This window comes from Bombina bombina, chromosome 4, assembly GCF_027579735.1.
Source record: "Bombina bombina isolate aBomBom1 chromosome 4, aBomBom1.pri, whole genome shotgun sequence".
NCBI lineage: Eukaryota > Metazoa > Chordata > Amphibia > Anura > Bombinatoridae > Bombina > Bombina bombina.
Genome location: NC_069502.1, coordinates 824,817,093 through 824,832,995, shown reverse-complemented (window position 1 = coordinate 824,832,995; position 15,903 = coordinate 824,817,093). Strand labels below are relative to the sequence as shown.

The 15,903-nt window shown below is 39.6% G+C and overlaps 1 protein-coding gene across 1 annotated transcript in view; it reads right to left on the bottom strand.

Annotated features, from left to right (window-relative positions):
- Nucleotides 1–1,310: 1,310 nt before the first annotated feature.
- Nucleotides 1,311–15,903, bottom strand: part of LOC128657918 (zinc finger protein OZF-like) — a 37,365-nt gene continuing 22,772 nt past the window's right edge. Inside the window, exon 4 of the mRNA XM_053712345.1 lies at nucleotides 1,311–3,346. Within this exon, the coding sequence (XP_053568320.1) occupies nucleotides 2,175–3,346 (1,172 nt within the window). The 3' untranslated portion in view covers nucleotides 1,311–2,174. The remainder of the gene's footprint in view (nucleotides 3,347–15,903) is intronic.

Genomic DNA, 15,903 nt, shown 5'->3' with positions numbered 1-15,903 from the left:
ACTTGTGCTTTTGGGCATCAGGGGTGGCTACAGGCTATGGTCACTCTGTGAGCAGAGGCAATATCCAATAGAAAAAGGACCTTCCAAGATAACAGTTTAATGTTAACATTATGCATGGGCTCAAACGGAGCCTGCTGTAACACACGAAGAACAAGATTGAGACTACAAGGCGGAGCCACCTTTCTAAACACAGGTCTGATCCTAGTCAGGGCCTTAACAAAGGACTGCACATCCTGAAGGTCAGCTAATCTCTTGTGCAGCAACACTGAAAGGGCAGATATCTATCCCTTCAGGGAACTAGCAGATAGACCCTTCTTCAGTCCATCCTGGAGAAAGGATAAAATTCTGGCAACTTTAACCTTATGTCAAGAAAAACCATGCTCTTCACACCAGTGCAGGCAAGTGATGAAAGGCAAAGAATGACTGGGGGGATATGGGAAGGATATTTAAAGGGACATTATACACTAATTTTTTCTTTGCATAAATGTTTTCTAGATGATCTATTTATATAGCCCATAAAGTTTTTGTTTTTTTAATGTATAGTGTTGCTTATTTTTAAATAACATTGCTCTGATTTTCAGACTCCTAACCAAACCCCAAAATTTTATGTGAATACCGTCAGCTACCTTCTCCAGCTTGCTCCTGTTTGTGTAAAGGATCTTTTCATATGCAAAAGAAGGGGGAGGGGGGAGTGTCTTATTTCCCACTTGCAGTGGGCTTTCCAGCTACCTTTTCAACAGAGCTAAACTGAGAGCTTCTAAGTAAGTTTTTAAACAGTTTTATACTGGATTTTTATATCAGTATCTGTGCATCTTATTCTTTATAGTAGTGTCTATTACATGCAGTTATATGAAAGTGAGTGTATACTGTCCCTTTAAGCCTTTGGCTGGGGTGTTTTTGCCTCCTCCTGGTACCCAGGTGTTGTGTTTCCCAACAGTAAGGAATGAAGTCATGAACACTCCTTGGCTTATGGAAAGAAATATAGATTTCTGTGAAATTGACATTTATATGCTATTAATATATGAATCCTCTGTGTGGTAGAAATAATAGGATAAATATCTGTATTTCTACCTCCATTCTTTTGTGCATGAGAAACAAGAGAAATTAGGGAAAAAGTGTATAAACCTTTTAAATGATAATAAATACATATTATACAAGAGGAATAGACATGAGCATATAACAAACAAATACATATGAGTCCACAGAGCAGCATGCGGGGTGACCTCTGCTCATCTAGAGTGAATGGGAACATTAAGAAGCTTAACACTAGAAGCTTTAATATTTTAAATGATAAGGTCGTCTCCAATAGTGCCTGCCCCTACTGAGGGTAAACCAGCAAAGTGGCAAATGTCCCCTACCCTTAGCTTACTTAGCTAGTAAAGCTGCACCACACTTAGACCACAAGCCATAGAGGGGATAAGGGATTCCATGGACTCACCAGTCAGAAGTCTTCATCTGCAGTTATGTGGCTTTCTCAGTAGCCCCAGGTCTGACAGTACCAATTTTCATCCTCACAGGGACCTGTGACACAAGGAAACCAGCGTAACTAACACTGTATATCCCACAGGAAGGATAGCATAAATATACTGGATGTAGGCATGGGAAGCTTCCCCGTGACATCTAGAGCTAACATTCACCAAAACTCTTACTAAGAGGATTACATGGCTACTGACAACTTCCCTGCTCTTTAATAAAGGGAAACAACCCATTTAGAGCATAAAATCCAGAATTCAGCAGAGCACCACTCTCTGCCATCCTCCTGTAGACAAAGGCAAAAAATTACTGGGGAAGTGGGAGGGATATTTCAATGTTCTGTTTGGGGTGTCTTTGCCTCCTCCTGGTGGTTAGGTGAAGTATTTCTGATAGGTTATGAATGTTTATGTGAACCCTCACTGTCATTAGAAGGAAATTATTTTTTCAGGTAAGCATAATATGTTTCTTTGATAAGTAATAACATTTGATTTCTGAGTAAAACATTTCCCACATTCAGAACATGAAAATGTTTTCTCGCCTGTGTGAATTTTCTGATGTCAAATAAGATGGGATTTCAGTTTAAACCAGTTTCCAAATTCAGCACACAAAAATGGTTTCATATGTATGAATTTCTGATGAGTAATTAGATGTGATATTAGAGTAAAACATTTCCCACATTCAGAATATGAAAATGCTTTCTCTCATGCATGAATTTTCTGATGCCTAGTTAGATCTGATTTCTGAGTAAAACATTTCCCACATTCAAAACATGAAAATGCTTTGTCTCCTGCATGAAATTTCTGATGCCTAGTTAGATCTGATTTCTGAGTAAAACATTTCCCACATTTACAACATGAAAATGCTTTCTCTCCTGTATGACTTGTTTGATGTCTAATAAGGTATGATTTCCGGCTATAACATTTCCTACATTCAGCACATGAAAATGCTTTCTCTCCTGTATGACTTTTCTGATGTCTAACAAGATGTGCTTTCTGAGTAAAACAGTTTCCACATTCAGCACATGAAAATGCTTTCTCTCCTGTATGACTTGTCTGATGTATAACAAGATGTGATTTCCGAGTAAAGCATTTCCCACATTCAGAACATGAAAAACCTCTCTCTCCTGTATGACTTTTCTGATGTCTAATAAGACTTGATGTCCTATTAAAACACTTACCACATTCAGAACATAATAAATCTTTCTCTCCTGTATGACTTTTTTGATGTCTAAAAAGACTTGATATCCGAGTAAAATATTTTCCACATTCAGAACATGAAAACTCTTTCTCTCCGGTATGACTTGTCTGATGTCTAATAAGATATGATTTCCGGCTAAAACATTTCCCACATTCAGCACATGAAAATTCTTTTACTCCTGTATGATTTGTCTGATATCTAATAAGATATGATTTCTGGCTAAAACATTTCCTACGTTCAGGACATGAAAATGCTTTCTCTCCTGTATGACTTGTCTGATGAGTAATGAGATTTGATTTCCGAGTAAAGCATTTCCCACATTCAGAACATGAAAAAACTCTTTCACCTGTATGAATTTTCTCATGCCTAATAAGATTTGATTTCTTAGTAAAATATTTCCCACATTCAGTACATGAAAATGCTTTCTCTCCTGTATGACTTGTCTGATGTCTAAGATGATTTGATTTCTGATTAAAACATTTACCACAATTAGAACATGAAAATGCGTTATCTCCTATATGAATTTTCTGATGCCTCATAAGATCTAATTTCAGAGTGAAACATTTCCCACATTTAGAACATAAGTTCCTCAAATGATTTCTTGGATTTTGAAAAAATCTTAACGAAGCATCTGCATTCTGGCCATGACTAGGATTATCATAGTCTATTAATCCACCTGTAGAAAAGGAATACAATAAGAGCAATGTTAGTTATTAATGTCATAAATATCTTTTTAAACATTTTAACTGGTCTCACTAACTGGAGTGTTAGAAGAAAAAAAAAAGCAATTCAGTTTTTTAATTAAGTTTCTACTACAAGGGAAGGGACTATGACCTATAAACCTTTTCCAAGCAACCATAAAATTGATTAAGGGCAGTTTATTGGACAAAGATGATTATTTTTTAAGGATTCACTGGCATCTCATAATTGTTAATCAATAAAACAACCATATTGTACAGTTGCAAGAAAAAGTTTGTGAACCCTTTGGAATTACCTGAATTTCTTCATTGTTTATTCATAAAATGTAATCTGATCATCACAATTATAGACAAACACAATCTGACAAAACTAATAACACACAAATGTAATTTTTATTGAAGACATTAAATAACCGTTCACAGTGCAGGCTGGAAAATGTAAGTGAAATTCTGTGTTATCAACTTCACCAAAAGCTATTTGGAGTAAGGTGTTTCAGTTAAAGGGTCTACATTAAAATTGTTATTGTTTAAAAATATATATAATGCCTTTACTTTTTGCACAACCAACATTGTTAGATTAATATACTTTCTAACATTTAAACCTCTAAACTTCTGTCTGTTTCAAAGGCTCTATAGACAGCCTCTTAATCACATGCTTTTTTATTTGCTTTTCACAACAGGAGACTGTTAGTTCATGTGGGTCATATAGATAACAATCACCTAGATTACAAGTTTTGCGCTATAGAGGGTGCAAAACAAACGCAACAAAAGTTGCGTTATTTCACCCTCCATAGCGCTGCCATTACAAGTTTTGAAAAAGGCGCCTTGTGCGTGTGATATGGTTGCGTTGAGCTCCATACTGCACAAAATACAAGTGCTGCTTTGACGTGCTCATGCACGCTTTCCCCATAGACATCAATGGGGAGAAAGTGTTAGGTATTTTTCTAACACCTGAAGCATGGAATGAAAAGCTCCGTAACGCAGCCCCATTGATGTCTATGGGGAAACAAAAGTTACACCCCAACATAAACCCCATGTCTAAAAACCCCTAATCTGCCGCACCGACATCGCCGACACCTACATAATGTTATTAACTCCTAATCTGACGCTCCCGATATCGCTGCCACAGAAATAAAACTATTAACCCCTAATCAGCTGCTCCCAATATCGCCGCTACTATACTAAATTTATTAACTTCTACCTCCCCGCACCCCAACATCTCCCACACTATAATAAATCAATTAACCTCTATTCCGCCACTTCCCAACATCGCCACCACTAAATAAAGTTATTAACCCCTAAACCTCTGGCCTCCCACATCACTACCACTAAATAAATCTATTAACCCCTAAGCCGCCAGCCACCCACATCACAACAACCTAAATTGAACTATATTAACCCCTAAACATAACCCTAAACCTAACACCCCCTAACTTTAACATAATTAAAATAGAGCTAAATTAAAGTTACAATTATTAACTAAATAATACCTATTTAAAACTAAATACATACCTGTGACATAAAAACATAAATTATGCTTACCTGAACATTTTCTTTTCTTCTGATGGAAAAAGAGTCCACAGCTGCATTAATTTCTTTTGGGAAATAAGAACCTGGCCACCAGGAGGAGGCAAAAACACCTCATCCAAAGGCTTAAATACTCCTCCCGCTCCCCACATCTCCCAGTCATTCTGCTGAGGAACAAGGAATAGTAGAAGAAATATCAGGGTAAAAGGTTCCAGAAGAATAAAATAAGGACACCCCCATAAAAATTACGGGTGGGGAGCTGTGAACTCTTTCCATCAGAAGAAAAGAAAATGACCAGGTAAGCATAATTTATGTTTTTTTTCTATAATGGAAAGAGTCCACAGCTGCATTCATTACTTTTGGGAAAACAATACCCAAGCTATAGGGGACACTGAATGCCATTAGGGGGGCCCATTCAGAGGGCATTAAGCCTGAAACCACTGCCCACAAAAAAAACCCAGCTTCGTCTGAAGCCGAGAAAACTACCAAAGGAAAAGCCCCGAGGACCCTGACCCACAGGTAGTCCAGAGCCTAGCTAAATCGGACTCAACTGAGCCAACAGGTCTCCAGGAGACGCCATCGCCCAACAGTTGGTCCCTCCCCACTCACCCCTCACTAAAGAAGGGAATACCAGCCTAAACTCCCAAAGGGAGAGAGCCAGGAAGAATCGAAGGAAAAAATCAAAAGGTCACAAGATCCATAAAAGGAAAATCCCCCAGAGCGAGCCAAGCTCACAAGGGCCCAAATGGGTCCCGACTGACAAGGGGAGACTAGGCCTAGACCAGAGAAACCAGAGGTATAGGACCGGGCATAGAAATAGAGAAAGCTTTTCTCTCAAACGTCATGCAAAAGCACCAAAGACAACAGAAGACGGAGTCCTCACATAGTCCTGAACTAGGAACACTGAAGTATTCCGCTACAAAAAAGTGTAACAGACCCAGTGAAAAACACTCCCATCCTCAGGATGACACAGGGAATACTTGCTGAGAGCAAAAACGGCCAGCAAAAGAACAGGTTGCAAAAGGCAACTCCCAGACAGAGGTCCCCCTCTAGGCAATCCAATCCGCTAGACCTACCCACAGGTCTATCAAAAAAGGGGGATTCATAACCTCCATGAGGTCCCCAGGAAGAGAAGTGACACCCCAAACCCGAGGTGGAGCAATCCTAGACCCTCTGCTTGGAAGCTTAGGGAGCCAGCTAGCTACTATGCCCCAGCCGGGCCAGCAACAACAGGTCTGAAACAGGGGAACAGAAGCACCCCAAAACCAGCTCAAATACAAGCAGAAAAATGGCCACAGCCAATCCAACAGAGCACGGGTGCAACCCGACTCCTTAGGTCAGACAACAGGGCCGTAGACCCAAAGGATCTTCCAACTTAGTCTTGCCACGGAGCCAGCAAAACTCCAAATGGAACGTAAAAACCCAGAGAAAAAATCCCTCACAGCAAGCGAAACTCACAGGTCCCAACTCCTGAACCAGGAGAAGCCTTAAGAAAAGGACCACATCTCCATAAAAGAAGACTAAGCTCTCACCCAAGAAGGGGAAATGGCTAACAGGCAGCACTTTCCATAAGCCACAGGTTAAAGGAGAGATCAATCCCTCTTTAAAGTGATTCCCCTAAAAACTAGCCTGCTAACATGCAACCAATGTGCAATAGTAGCAGAAGTCCAATCACCTGCAGAGCAGAGAATTCAATGGATACTACAGCAAGCCGACCAAGAGAAACCGTCTAAGGTGCAACACAAGCCCCCAACGAGCAACGAACTCAGAAAACCTGGCAAACCAGGACCAGATCAAGAAATCAGAGTAAAAGGACATAGCCCAGGTTTCCAGGAACTGGGGAACCCCAAACCAACCCTGGAGCCTAAAGGTCGGGTAACAACCCACAACGGGATCCACAAGGGAAAATGCTGAATGATACCCAGCAACCGGAAGCCCCAGAGAGAACAGGTTAGAACCATCCAACTGTTTAGATAAACAAAACCCGCAAACTGAACACCCCATCCGAAGAAAAACCCAGACCACAGGGGATAGTAATGTGATATCCAGATCAACCCAGATAACGAGAAAAACTCGCAAGTCCCGACCTAAGGAAGAGACCACCCCTTGCCGAAGTCCCACTCTCTAAGGAGCCAAGACGGTAAAAGTCGTACAACGATGCTAGAGCTTCTAGACTCACTAACAACCTCAGGACAATAAGGCAAGGGGATACTTTGAGGTCCAAACCACTCAAGCAAAGGCTAGTCTCCACATCACCTCAGTACAAGTGGATGATCACAAGGAGAAAGGGGCGCAAACCAACCGCCGTTCCGGGAGGAACCTCAAGCAATTCAAGGAGACCACTCCCAGTGTCCCTAACAGGGAACAAAAATCTCCCAGGCCCCTAAAAGGACACCATGGGGACCACAAAGGAAGATCAAATAGTCTCAGAAAAACAGCTAGACAGTACACAGTCAATGTGCAATAGCTGCAGCTGGTTACATTCTGCAACCCAACCGCTGCAAGGCAGCTAAACTACCCTTCAACTTACGAGCTGCTGAGGACCAAGTCCAATGACAATCCTCGAGTCTCAAAAGAAAAAGGCCAAACCGCCACTCGGTGGGAAGGAGCTAAGCCCTCCAACTCCCCACCACATGGGAGAGGAACACTAGGTTCCGGCAATACCAGACGCCATAGAAAATGATGCAGCGGAGACTCCACTGACCAAGTCATCCAAATTGAAGGCTATAAAGACTGAGACAATCCTTCCTGCCTTGCAGACCCACAGGTCCTCTAGAATGCTTAGTTGAATGTAAAACAAATGATAACATGAGCACTCTGCACCTCAATCGAACCAGTCAATCCGAATGGCGCCACATGTCTGAACAGTCACAAGACAGAACCAAACCCAACAGGACCAGCCTGCATCCTAACCGTCAGGCTGCATAAATCCTCCCTCAGAGGGGAAGAAGGGAAACAGACAAACATAGGACTAACATGTCCCCCAAAACACTTCCACAGAAATAACAGAGTATCAATCCCAGTTTAATATTCCCGAAAGAAAATAATCAACAAAATAAGACATCCTAACCGGATAAAAAGAAAATATAAGGCAACCCGAAGTTTAACGCCCAATAAGTAAACAGGCCTACTGCAGGTTAGCCAAACGGAGCACTAATCTTACAAAAAAAACTGGGAAGGATCTCAAAAAAAACAGTCAGGAGATTACATTATCCCCACATGTCTAAAGAGGTACACCATCCGAAGCAGACTGAACATTCCCATATCCGAGAAGGATAATTTAATAACTGAAAAATATGTCTTAACTATTGAGTAAGACGCACCACTCTATAACGAAATGCACAACACTCAGGGACAGTTACACCCGCAGGGAACTCTACAGGCCCTCCCCAAGGTGGTAGACCTGGGACAATAGGGCACAAGCACAAATGCGCATAAACCTCTGGACTCTGCAGACGAATAATCGCCAAAAATATGTGGAAGGGAAAACGTGCTGTAAACTCCGGAGAGAACACGCCACCCTGCATGGAGGAATAATTATAAACTGCATTACTCGCATGTGTAGAAGTATAGAGCGGTAGGGAACTCGCCTCTCAGAGGACAGGATCCCCAGAGGCGGATAGCTCAGCTGTCCCTTGATTCCCCGAGCCCGAGGAACAAGGCGCTCTCACATGACATACAGAACAAAACTGGTTGACATGTGTCAACGAGGCCAATCCGGATTCTTCACTGGACGCAGAATCTGAAATTAAAATAGTCTCAGTATCAGAATCCTCCATATAGAGGATATGCAAATATGGACTAAAGAAGTAAAACAAAAACGGCACCTGACACTCACAATGGCTGGGGAACTCACCACCTCCTATGACCAGACCCCTGCGGACTAGAATTTCTCCCCACACGGTCGGGAATGCGGAAATGGAAGACGGAGCGTAACCACGCCTGACCACAAGGTGAACCGTATTGTCCAAAAAAATTGTGCCCAACCATAAGGTCACGTCACTTCCAAAGGCCTCAATGTTCCAACCACAAGCCCATAAACAACACACATAAGAAGGATGAATCACATAACAAACATGATTATAAACCACCCTGTTCAATAACACCCCTCAGGAGATATTAACCCTCGATTCCAAGATACTAAAGGAGACTCACTGAGACCCTTATGTTAAGTTAGACCCGTAAGGTGGTAGACTCTCAGGAACACATTTGTATGGTATGGTTTAGCAGAAAAACTCTTCCTGCATCTCCGAACTCTAACTTTCATCCAAGCCCTCACTGAGAGACTGACAGGACTACTTAAAACTCCAGTCCCATGCCGAAGAGTATTACCCTCCATAAGAGACAAAATAAATACTGACACTTCTCTGCCAACCTCCTGGGACGAAAGGCAAAGAATGACTGGGGGATGAGGGGAGTGGGAGGAATATTTAAACCTTTGGCTGGGGTGTCTTTGCCTCCTCCTGGTGGCTAGGTTCTTATTTCCCAAAGTAATGAATGCAGCTGTGGACTCTTTCCATTTAAGAAGAAAACCTAAGCTAGCTACAATATAACTAATAGTTATATTGTAGCTAGCTTAGGTTTTATTTTTATTTCACAGGTAAGTTTGTATTTATTTTAACTAGGTAGACTAGTTAGTAAATAGTTATTAACTATTTACTAACTACATAGTTAAAATAAATACAAACTTACCTGTGAAATAAAACCTAAGCTGCCTTCAACTAAAACCTAACTTTACAAAAATAAAAAATCCTACCAGTACAAAAAATAAAAAACACTAAAATTTAAAAAAACAAACTTAAAAAAACTACCATTACAAAAAATAAACGAAATTATCCAAAACAATATGGGCATTGCCCTTAAAAGGGCAGTCAGCTCTTTTGCTGCCTATTAAAAATAAAAAAATGGCTATTCTAAAAAAAAAAAAAAAACACCCAAAAAAGAAAAAAAACATTACACAAAATAACGCACAAATTATCCAAAATAATAATAATTATTCCTATTTTAATACCCCGTTTTAAAAAAAAAAAACACCCCAAAATAAAAGAACCCTAATCTATTGGCTGATTCGAATCAGCCAATAGGAATGAGAGCTGCTGAAATCCTATAGGCTAATTTGAACAGCCAATAGGATTTTAGCAGCCCTAATTCTTATTGGCTGATTTAAATTTTTCAGCCAATAGGAATGCAATGGTACCCCAGAATAAAAGGGGTAACTTGCATTTAAATGCTCAGTGTGCCGCGGACGTTCGCATGAAGAGGACCTCCACGTCGGATAGATGGACCTCTACCTGGTCCTCAGCCTCCGCGCATCAACCGCTCCGCCTCTGCAGGGATGAAGAAGATGCTGGTCCTATGATGGATGAATATGGAGCCTCCGGAATGAAGATCATTCAAGTGGGACTTCAGCAACTGTGAGTACCTAAAAAGGGGTTAGTGTTTTTTTTTTTAGATAAGGGTTTGGGCATTTCCTAAAAGAGCTTAATGCCCTTTTAAGGGCAAGAAAAAGAGCTGAATGCCCTTTAAGGGCAATGCCCATTTAAATGCCCAGGGCAATGGGTAGATTAGTTTTTTTTTAGAGTTAGGTTTTTTATTTTGGGGGGTTGGTTGGGTGGTGGGTTTTACTGTTTGGGGGGTCTGTATTTTTTTTCAGGAAAAAGAGCTGATTTCTTTAGGGCAATGCCCTACAAAAGGCCCTTTTAATGGCTATTGGTAGTTTATTGTAGGCTAGGTTTTTTTTTTTATTTTGGGAGGGCTTTTTTATTTTCATAGGACTATTAGATTAGGTGTAATTGTTTTTATTTTGGATAATTTCATTTGTTATTTTTTGTAATTTAGTATTTTTTTATATTTTGTAATTTTTGTAAAAGTAGGCTTAATTTTTTTAGTAGGGTTAAATTTTTTAAAATGTGTAATTTCATTTGTAGTTATTTTAATTTTGGTATAATAGTAATGTTAGTTTAATTTATAGTTTAAACTTATTTTTTTTTTTATTTCACAGGTAAGTTTTAATTTATTTTAAGATAGGGATCTTGTAATTTTAATTTAAAAGTTAGGGGGTTGTTAGGTTTAGGGGTTAATAGTTTCATTTAGTTTTTGGTGATGTGGGGGGCTGGGGGTTTAGGGGTTAATAGGTTTATTTAGTGGTAGTGATGTGGGAGGCCAGAGGTTTAGGGGTTAATAACTTTATTTAGTGGCGGCAACGTCGGGGAGCGGCAGAATAGGGGTTAATATATTTATTATAGTGTGGGCAATGTCGGGGTGTGGGGGAATAGGGGTTAATAACTTTATTATAGTGGCAACAATGTCGGGGAGCGGCGGAATAGGGGTTAATAAATTTTATTAGTGGCGGTAATGTCGGGAGTGGCAAATTAGGGGTTAATAACTTTAATATAGTATTTGAAATCAACACAAGAAAAAAACAAGACTAATGGCACCACTATTGATTGTACTTAGGATACTCTGTTTGTGGTAGCTATGATTATATATATCTTTTAAAATGATTAACAGAGTCAGGTGCTGTGTACTTTTTAGTTTCAAAAAAGAAAAAGGAGTTTCAATCCTAGGATTGAAAATAGTGTACACTTGTGAAGCACTCTTACCTAAGGAGAAGGGGCTCTGGGTTAGAACAGATAATAACGGGGGAGGGAGACGGTCTTAACCGTAACAAATTAAAATGTAACCTTTATTAGGATTCTCAATAAAATAACTGTCCACAAACAAACATATATACTTCTATTAAAAACACAGATGTGAATGGGGATATAATATGCAGCGTGTTATGTTGGACGTAGAAAATTGCTGATGGGGTTAATTCTTAACCGAGGATGAAAAATCCATAGCCAAGAAGAAATGTTCCCTTAGTGAATGGATAGTATACGGTACTATTAGATGTTAGTACAGGTGTTTGGTGTGACTGAACATAGTATTCGAATTGCTAATGTTAATAGTACACTTTATTAGCGTTTATTTGCTATGCATTAAATGTTCATGTCTGCTTAGGTAACTTAGCAACATTTGTTAAAGGTCAAATTGTTTATACGTTACTATGTTGCCACTTGTGATACTGTATGTTCTGAATATAAGTTACTGTTATTATCACTTGTAATGCTATCAGAAAATAGAGAGGGTATTCAAATCCTCCTTATAGACTGTTATCTGCTTATGTAGGTATTACCCGTGTTAGGGCTAATGTGAACGTTCTTATAGCCTGATTTTATGGATATCTGCTAGAAACTTATATTCGTGCTCTTAATGTCTCCCAATATCAGGTTTATTCCTGTGAGTTGAATTAACATATTCATGTTAACATATATTAACATATATTACAACATATATTACTCCAGTGGTCTTGCAGGTAATAAAAGATTTGATGTTGTGTACCTTGTTAAATCTATATTTAACTGTGGTAGTTTTTTTCAAGAATTTGCAGCTTGTGCATGAACCACATGAGTATGATCCATAGGGTATATTACCCCTCTTTGTTCTTTTCTTTTTGTGCACAAAATGGCTGGGACTAAGGAGATCTTTTAAATTCTTTGTCCTTATGTAGCTCAGCTCTATCTTCGGCTCTATGAGCTTTTCCAGTATATTATCAGATTGTAGAATATGCCAATGTTTTTTGATAATTTTGATTATATCATGGCTCTGTGCATTGTATGTTAATACAAGTCTTGTTTTCCCATCCTTCTGTTGGGATTTTGGTTTTAGTAAATCCTGTCGGTTGTTTTTTTTGGCTCTGTGTTTTGCCTTTTTGATGGAGGATCTACTGTACCCTCTCTGGCTGAGACGACTGGCTACTTCTGATGCTCTTTTTTGATATAATTCATCTTCTGAGCAATTCCTCCTGGTTCTTAAAAATTCCCCTATTGGAAGGGATTTTATTGTACATGGAGCATGTGCACTTGTACTGAACAGTATTGTGTTAGTAGCCGTCTCTTTTCTGAATAAATCTGTTCCTAGCATTCCATTTGCTTTCTTGAACAGTCTCAAATCAAAAAATGTAATCTCCGTTTGACTACATTCATATGTTAATTTGATGTTCAGATTGTTATTATTTAAGATGTCTAGGAACCTATTTAGTTTGTCTTTCGGTCCCTCCCATATCATCAGGATATCATCAATGTATCTCAGCCAGAGAGGGATATGTTGAGTGAATTCATCATTGTTTGCTGTGAAGACTGTATTATGTTCCCACCAACCTAGGAATAAGTTGGCGTAAGTAGGTGCAGAGGCGGTTCCCATTGCCGTTCCTCTATACTGTAGGTAGAATTGGTTGTTGAAGACAAAATAGTTTTTTTTGTACGAATTCTAATAACTTTAAAATGAAAATATTGCGATTTTGATCTTCTTCATTCGTCATATTCAGGTAATATTGTACTGCCTCAAGACCCAGATCGTGTTTAATGCTAGTGTAGAGAGCTTCTACATCGGCAGTTACAAGCCACATAGAGGGTCCAAGTTGGATATCTTGGAGTTGCTGTAAAGTCTCCATAGTGTCTTTGATAAAAGAAGGTATTTGAGTCAAAAATTCTTTAACCCCTTAATGACAAGTGACGTACCAGGTACGTCCTGCAAAAACTTGCAGTTAGTGACAATGGACGTACCTGGTACGTCACTTGTCTAAGAGAGTGCTGGAAGCGATCGCAATCGCTTCCAGCAGCTCTCAGGGTATTGCAGTGATGCCTCGATATTGAGGCATCCTGCAATACCCTTTAGAAAGCATCCGATGCAGAGAGAGCCACTCTGTGGCCCTCTCTGCACCGGTAGCGATGCGGCCGGTTCGTTGGTGGGTGGGAGCGCAACAGGGAGGCGGGTGGGCGGCCCATCGCTACCCGGCATCCGGCTCCTGTAAGTGCAATGTGCACGCCGGGTGCCGGGAGCGTGCGGGGGCGCGTGCACGCGCGCGATTACCTACCCACACTGACACCAATGAGTGGGAAGAGGGGGGAAAATATATATATATGAGGATCTGGGAGGGGGAGGGGGTTGGGGTATTGTGGGGGGCTGCTACACTACAGAAAAAATTAAATTGGTAATAAAAAATAATAAAAAAAACACTTTTTTGGGGGGCAAATTGGGTACTGGCAGACAGCTGCCAGTACCCAAGATGGCGGCAATTAGGTAGGGGAGAGGGTTAGATTGCTGGGGGGGGGATCATGGAGGTTGGGGCTAAGGCAGGAGTCCATCACAGCTAAAACATTTTATTTTTTTTTATTAAAAAAAAGAAAAACTCCTTTTATTTAGTACTGGCAGTAAGATGGCGGGGACAATTGTGGGGTGGGGGAGGGAAGAGAACTGTTTGGGAGGGATCAGGGGGTGGGATGTGTCAGGTGGGAGGCTGATCTCTACCCTAAAGCTAAAATTAACCCTGCAAGCTCCCTACAAGCTACCTAATTTAACCCCTTAACTGCTGGGCATAATTTACGTGTGGTGCGCAGCAGCATTTAGCGGCCTTCTACTTACCAAAAAGCAACCCCAAAGCCATATAAGTCTGCTATTTCTGAACAAAGGGGATCCCAAAGAAGCATTTACAACCATTTGTGCCTTAATTGCAGAAGCTGTTTGTAAATAATTTCAGTGGGAAACCTAAAGTTTGTGACAAAATTTGTGAAAAAGTGAACTTTTTTTTTTATTTGATGACATTTGGCGGTGAAATGGTGGCATGAAATATACCAAAATGGGCCTAGATCAATACTTTGGGTTGTCTTCTAAAAAAAAATATATACATGTCAAGGGATATTCAGGTATTCCTGACAGATATCAGGGTTCCAATGTAACTAGCGCTAATTTTGAAAAAAAGTTGTTTGGAAATAGCAAAGTGCTACTTGTATTTATGGCCCTATAACTTGCAAAAAAAGTAAAGAACATGTAAACATTGGGTATTTCTAAACTCAGGACAAAATTTAGAAACTATTTAGCATAGGTGTTTTTTGGTGATTGTAGATGTGTAACAGATTTTGGGGGTCAAAGTTAGAAAAAGTGTGTTTTTTTTCAATTTTTTCCTCATATTTTATATTTTTTTTTATAGGAAATTATAAGATATGATGAAAATAATGGTATCCTTAGAAAGTCCATTTAATGGCGAGAAAAACGGTATATAATATGTATGGGTACAGTAAATGAGTAAGAGGAAAATTACAGCTAAACACAAACACTGCAGAAATGTAAAAATAGCCATTGTCATTAAGGGTAAGAAAATTGAAAAATGGTCCGGTCATTAAGGGGTTAAATCTTATGTCAATGTACTTACTTGCTTTCTCCATAAGGTTTTCATTACCAGACACTATCAGGCATCCTGGTGGGTGTTTTTGGTTTTTGTGCACCTTAGGGATTAAATAGAAGGTGGCTACTTTTGGATGATTTACAGTCAGAAACCTTTTTTCCTTATTAGTGATGGTATTATTAGCTCTGGCATTATTTATCAGGTCATTATATTGAGTGTGAAACTGTTCAGTGGGATTGTTCCACAGTTTTTTATAGCAAGTCTGGTTGGTTAGCTGTTTATCCACTTCTTTGAGGTACTGTTCAGTGGGCCAGATCACAATATTGCCGCTTTTGTCGGCTTTGCGTATAATAACGTCATCCCAGTCTTGGATTTCAGATAGAGCTAGTTTATCCTGTTTCGTTAAATTCATTGCTGGTGGTCTCACTGGTAACTCAGATATTTCTTTGCATACAATATTATTAAATATCTGTATACTTGGACTTTTTGAGGAGGTAGGTATGTATTTTGATTTGATCGTAAGATTCTTCCGCCAATGTTGTTGCAGGTCTTTTTCATTCTCCTTTAATAGGTCTTCCATATCTTGTAGGAGAGATAGATCTTCCACAGTCCAATTGTACTCTGTACCTGTATCTTTTTGATTTTGAATATCTGAATATTGTCTCCTCAAAAGTAATTTTCTTAGATATAATTGTATGTCTTTGTTTTCGAATTTGTCGAGTGGAACACTAGGGCAAAATGACAGACCTTTAGATAACAATGAAATATGATCTTCAGACAACA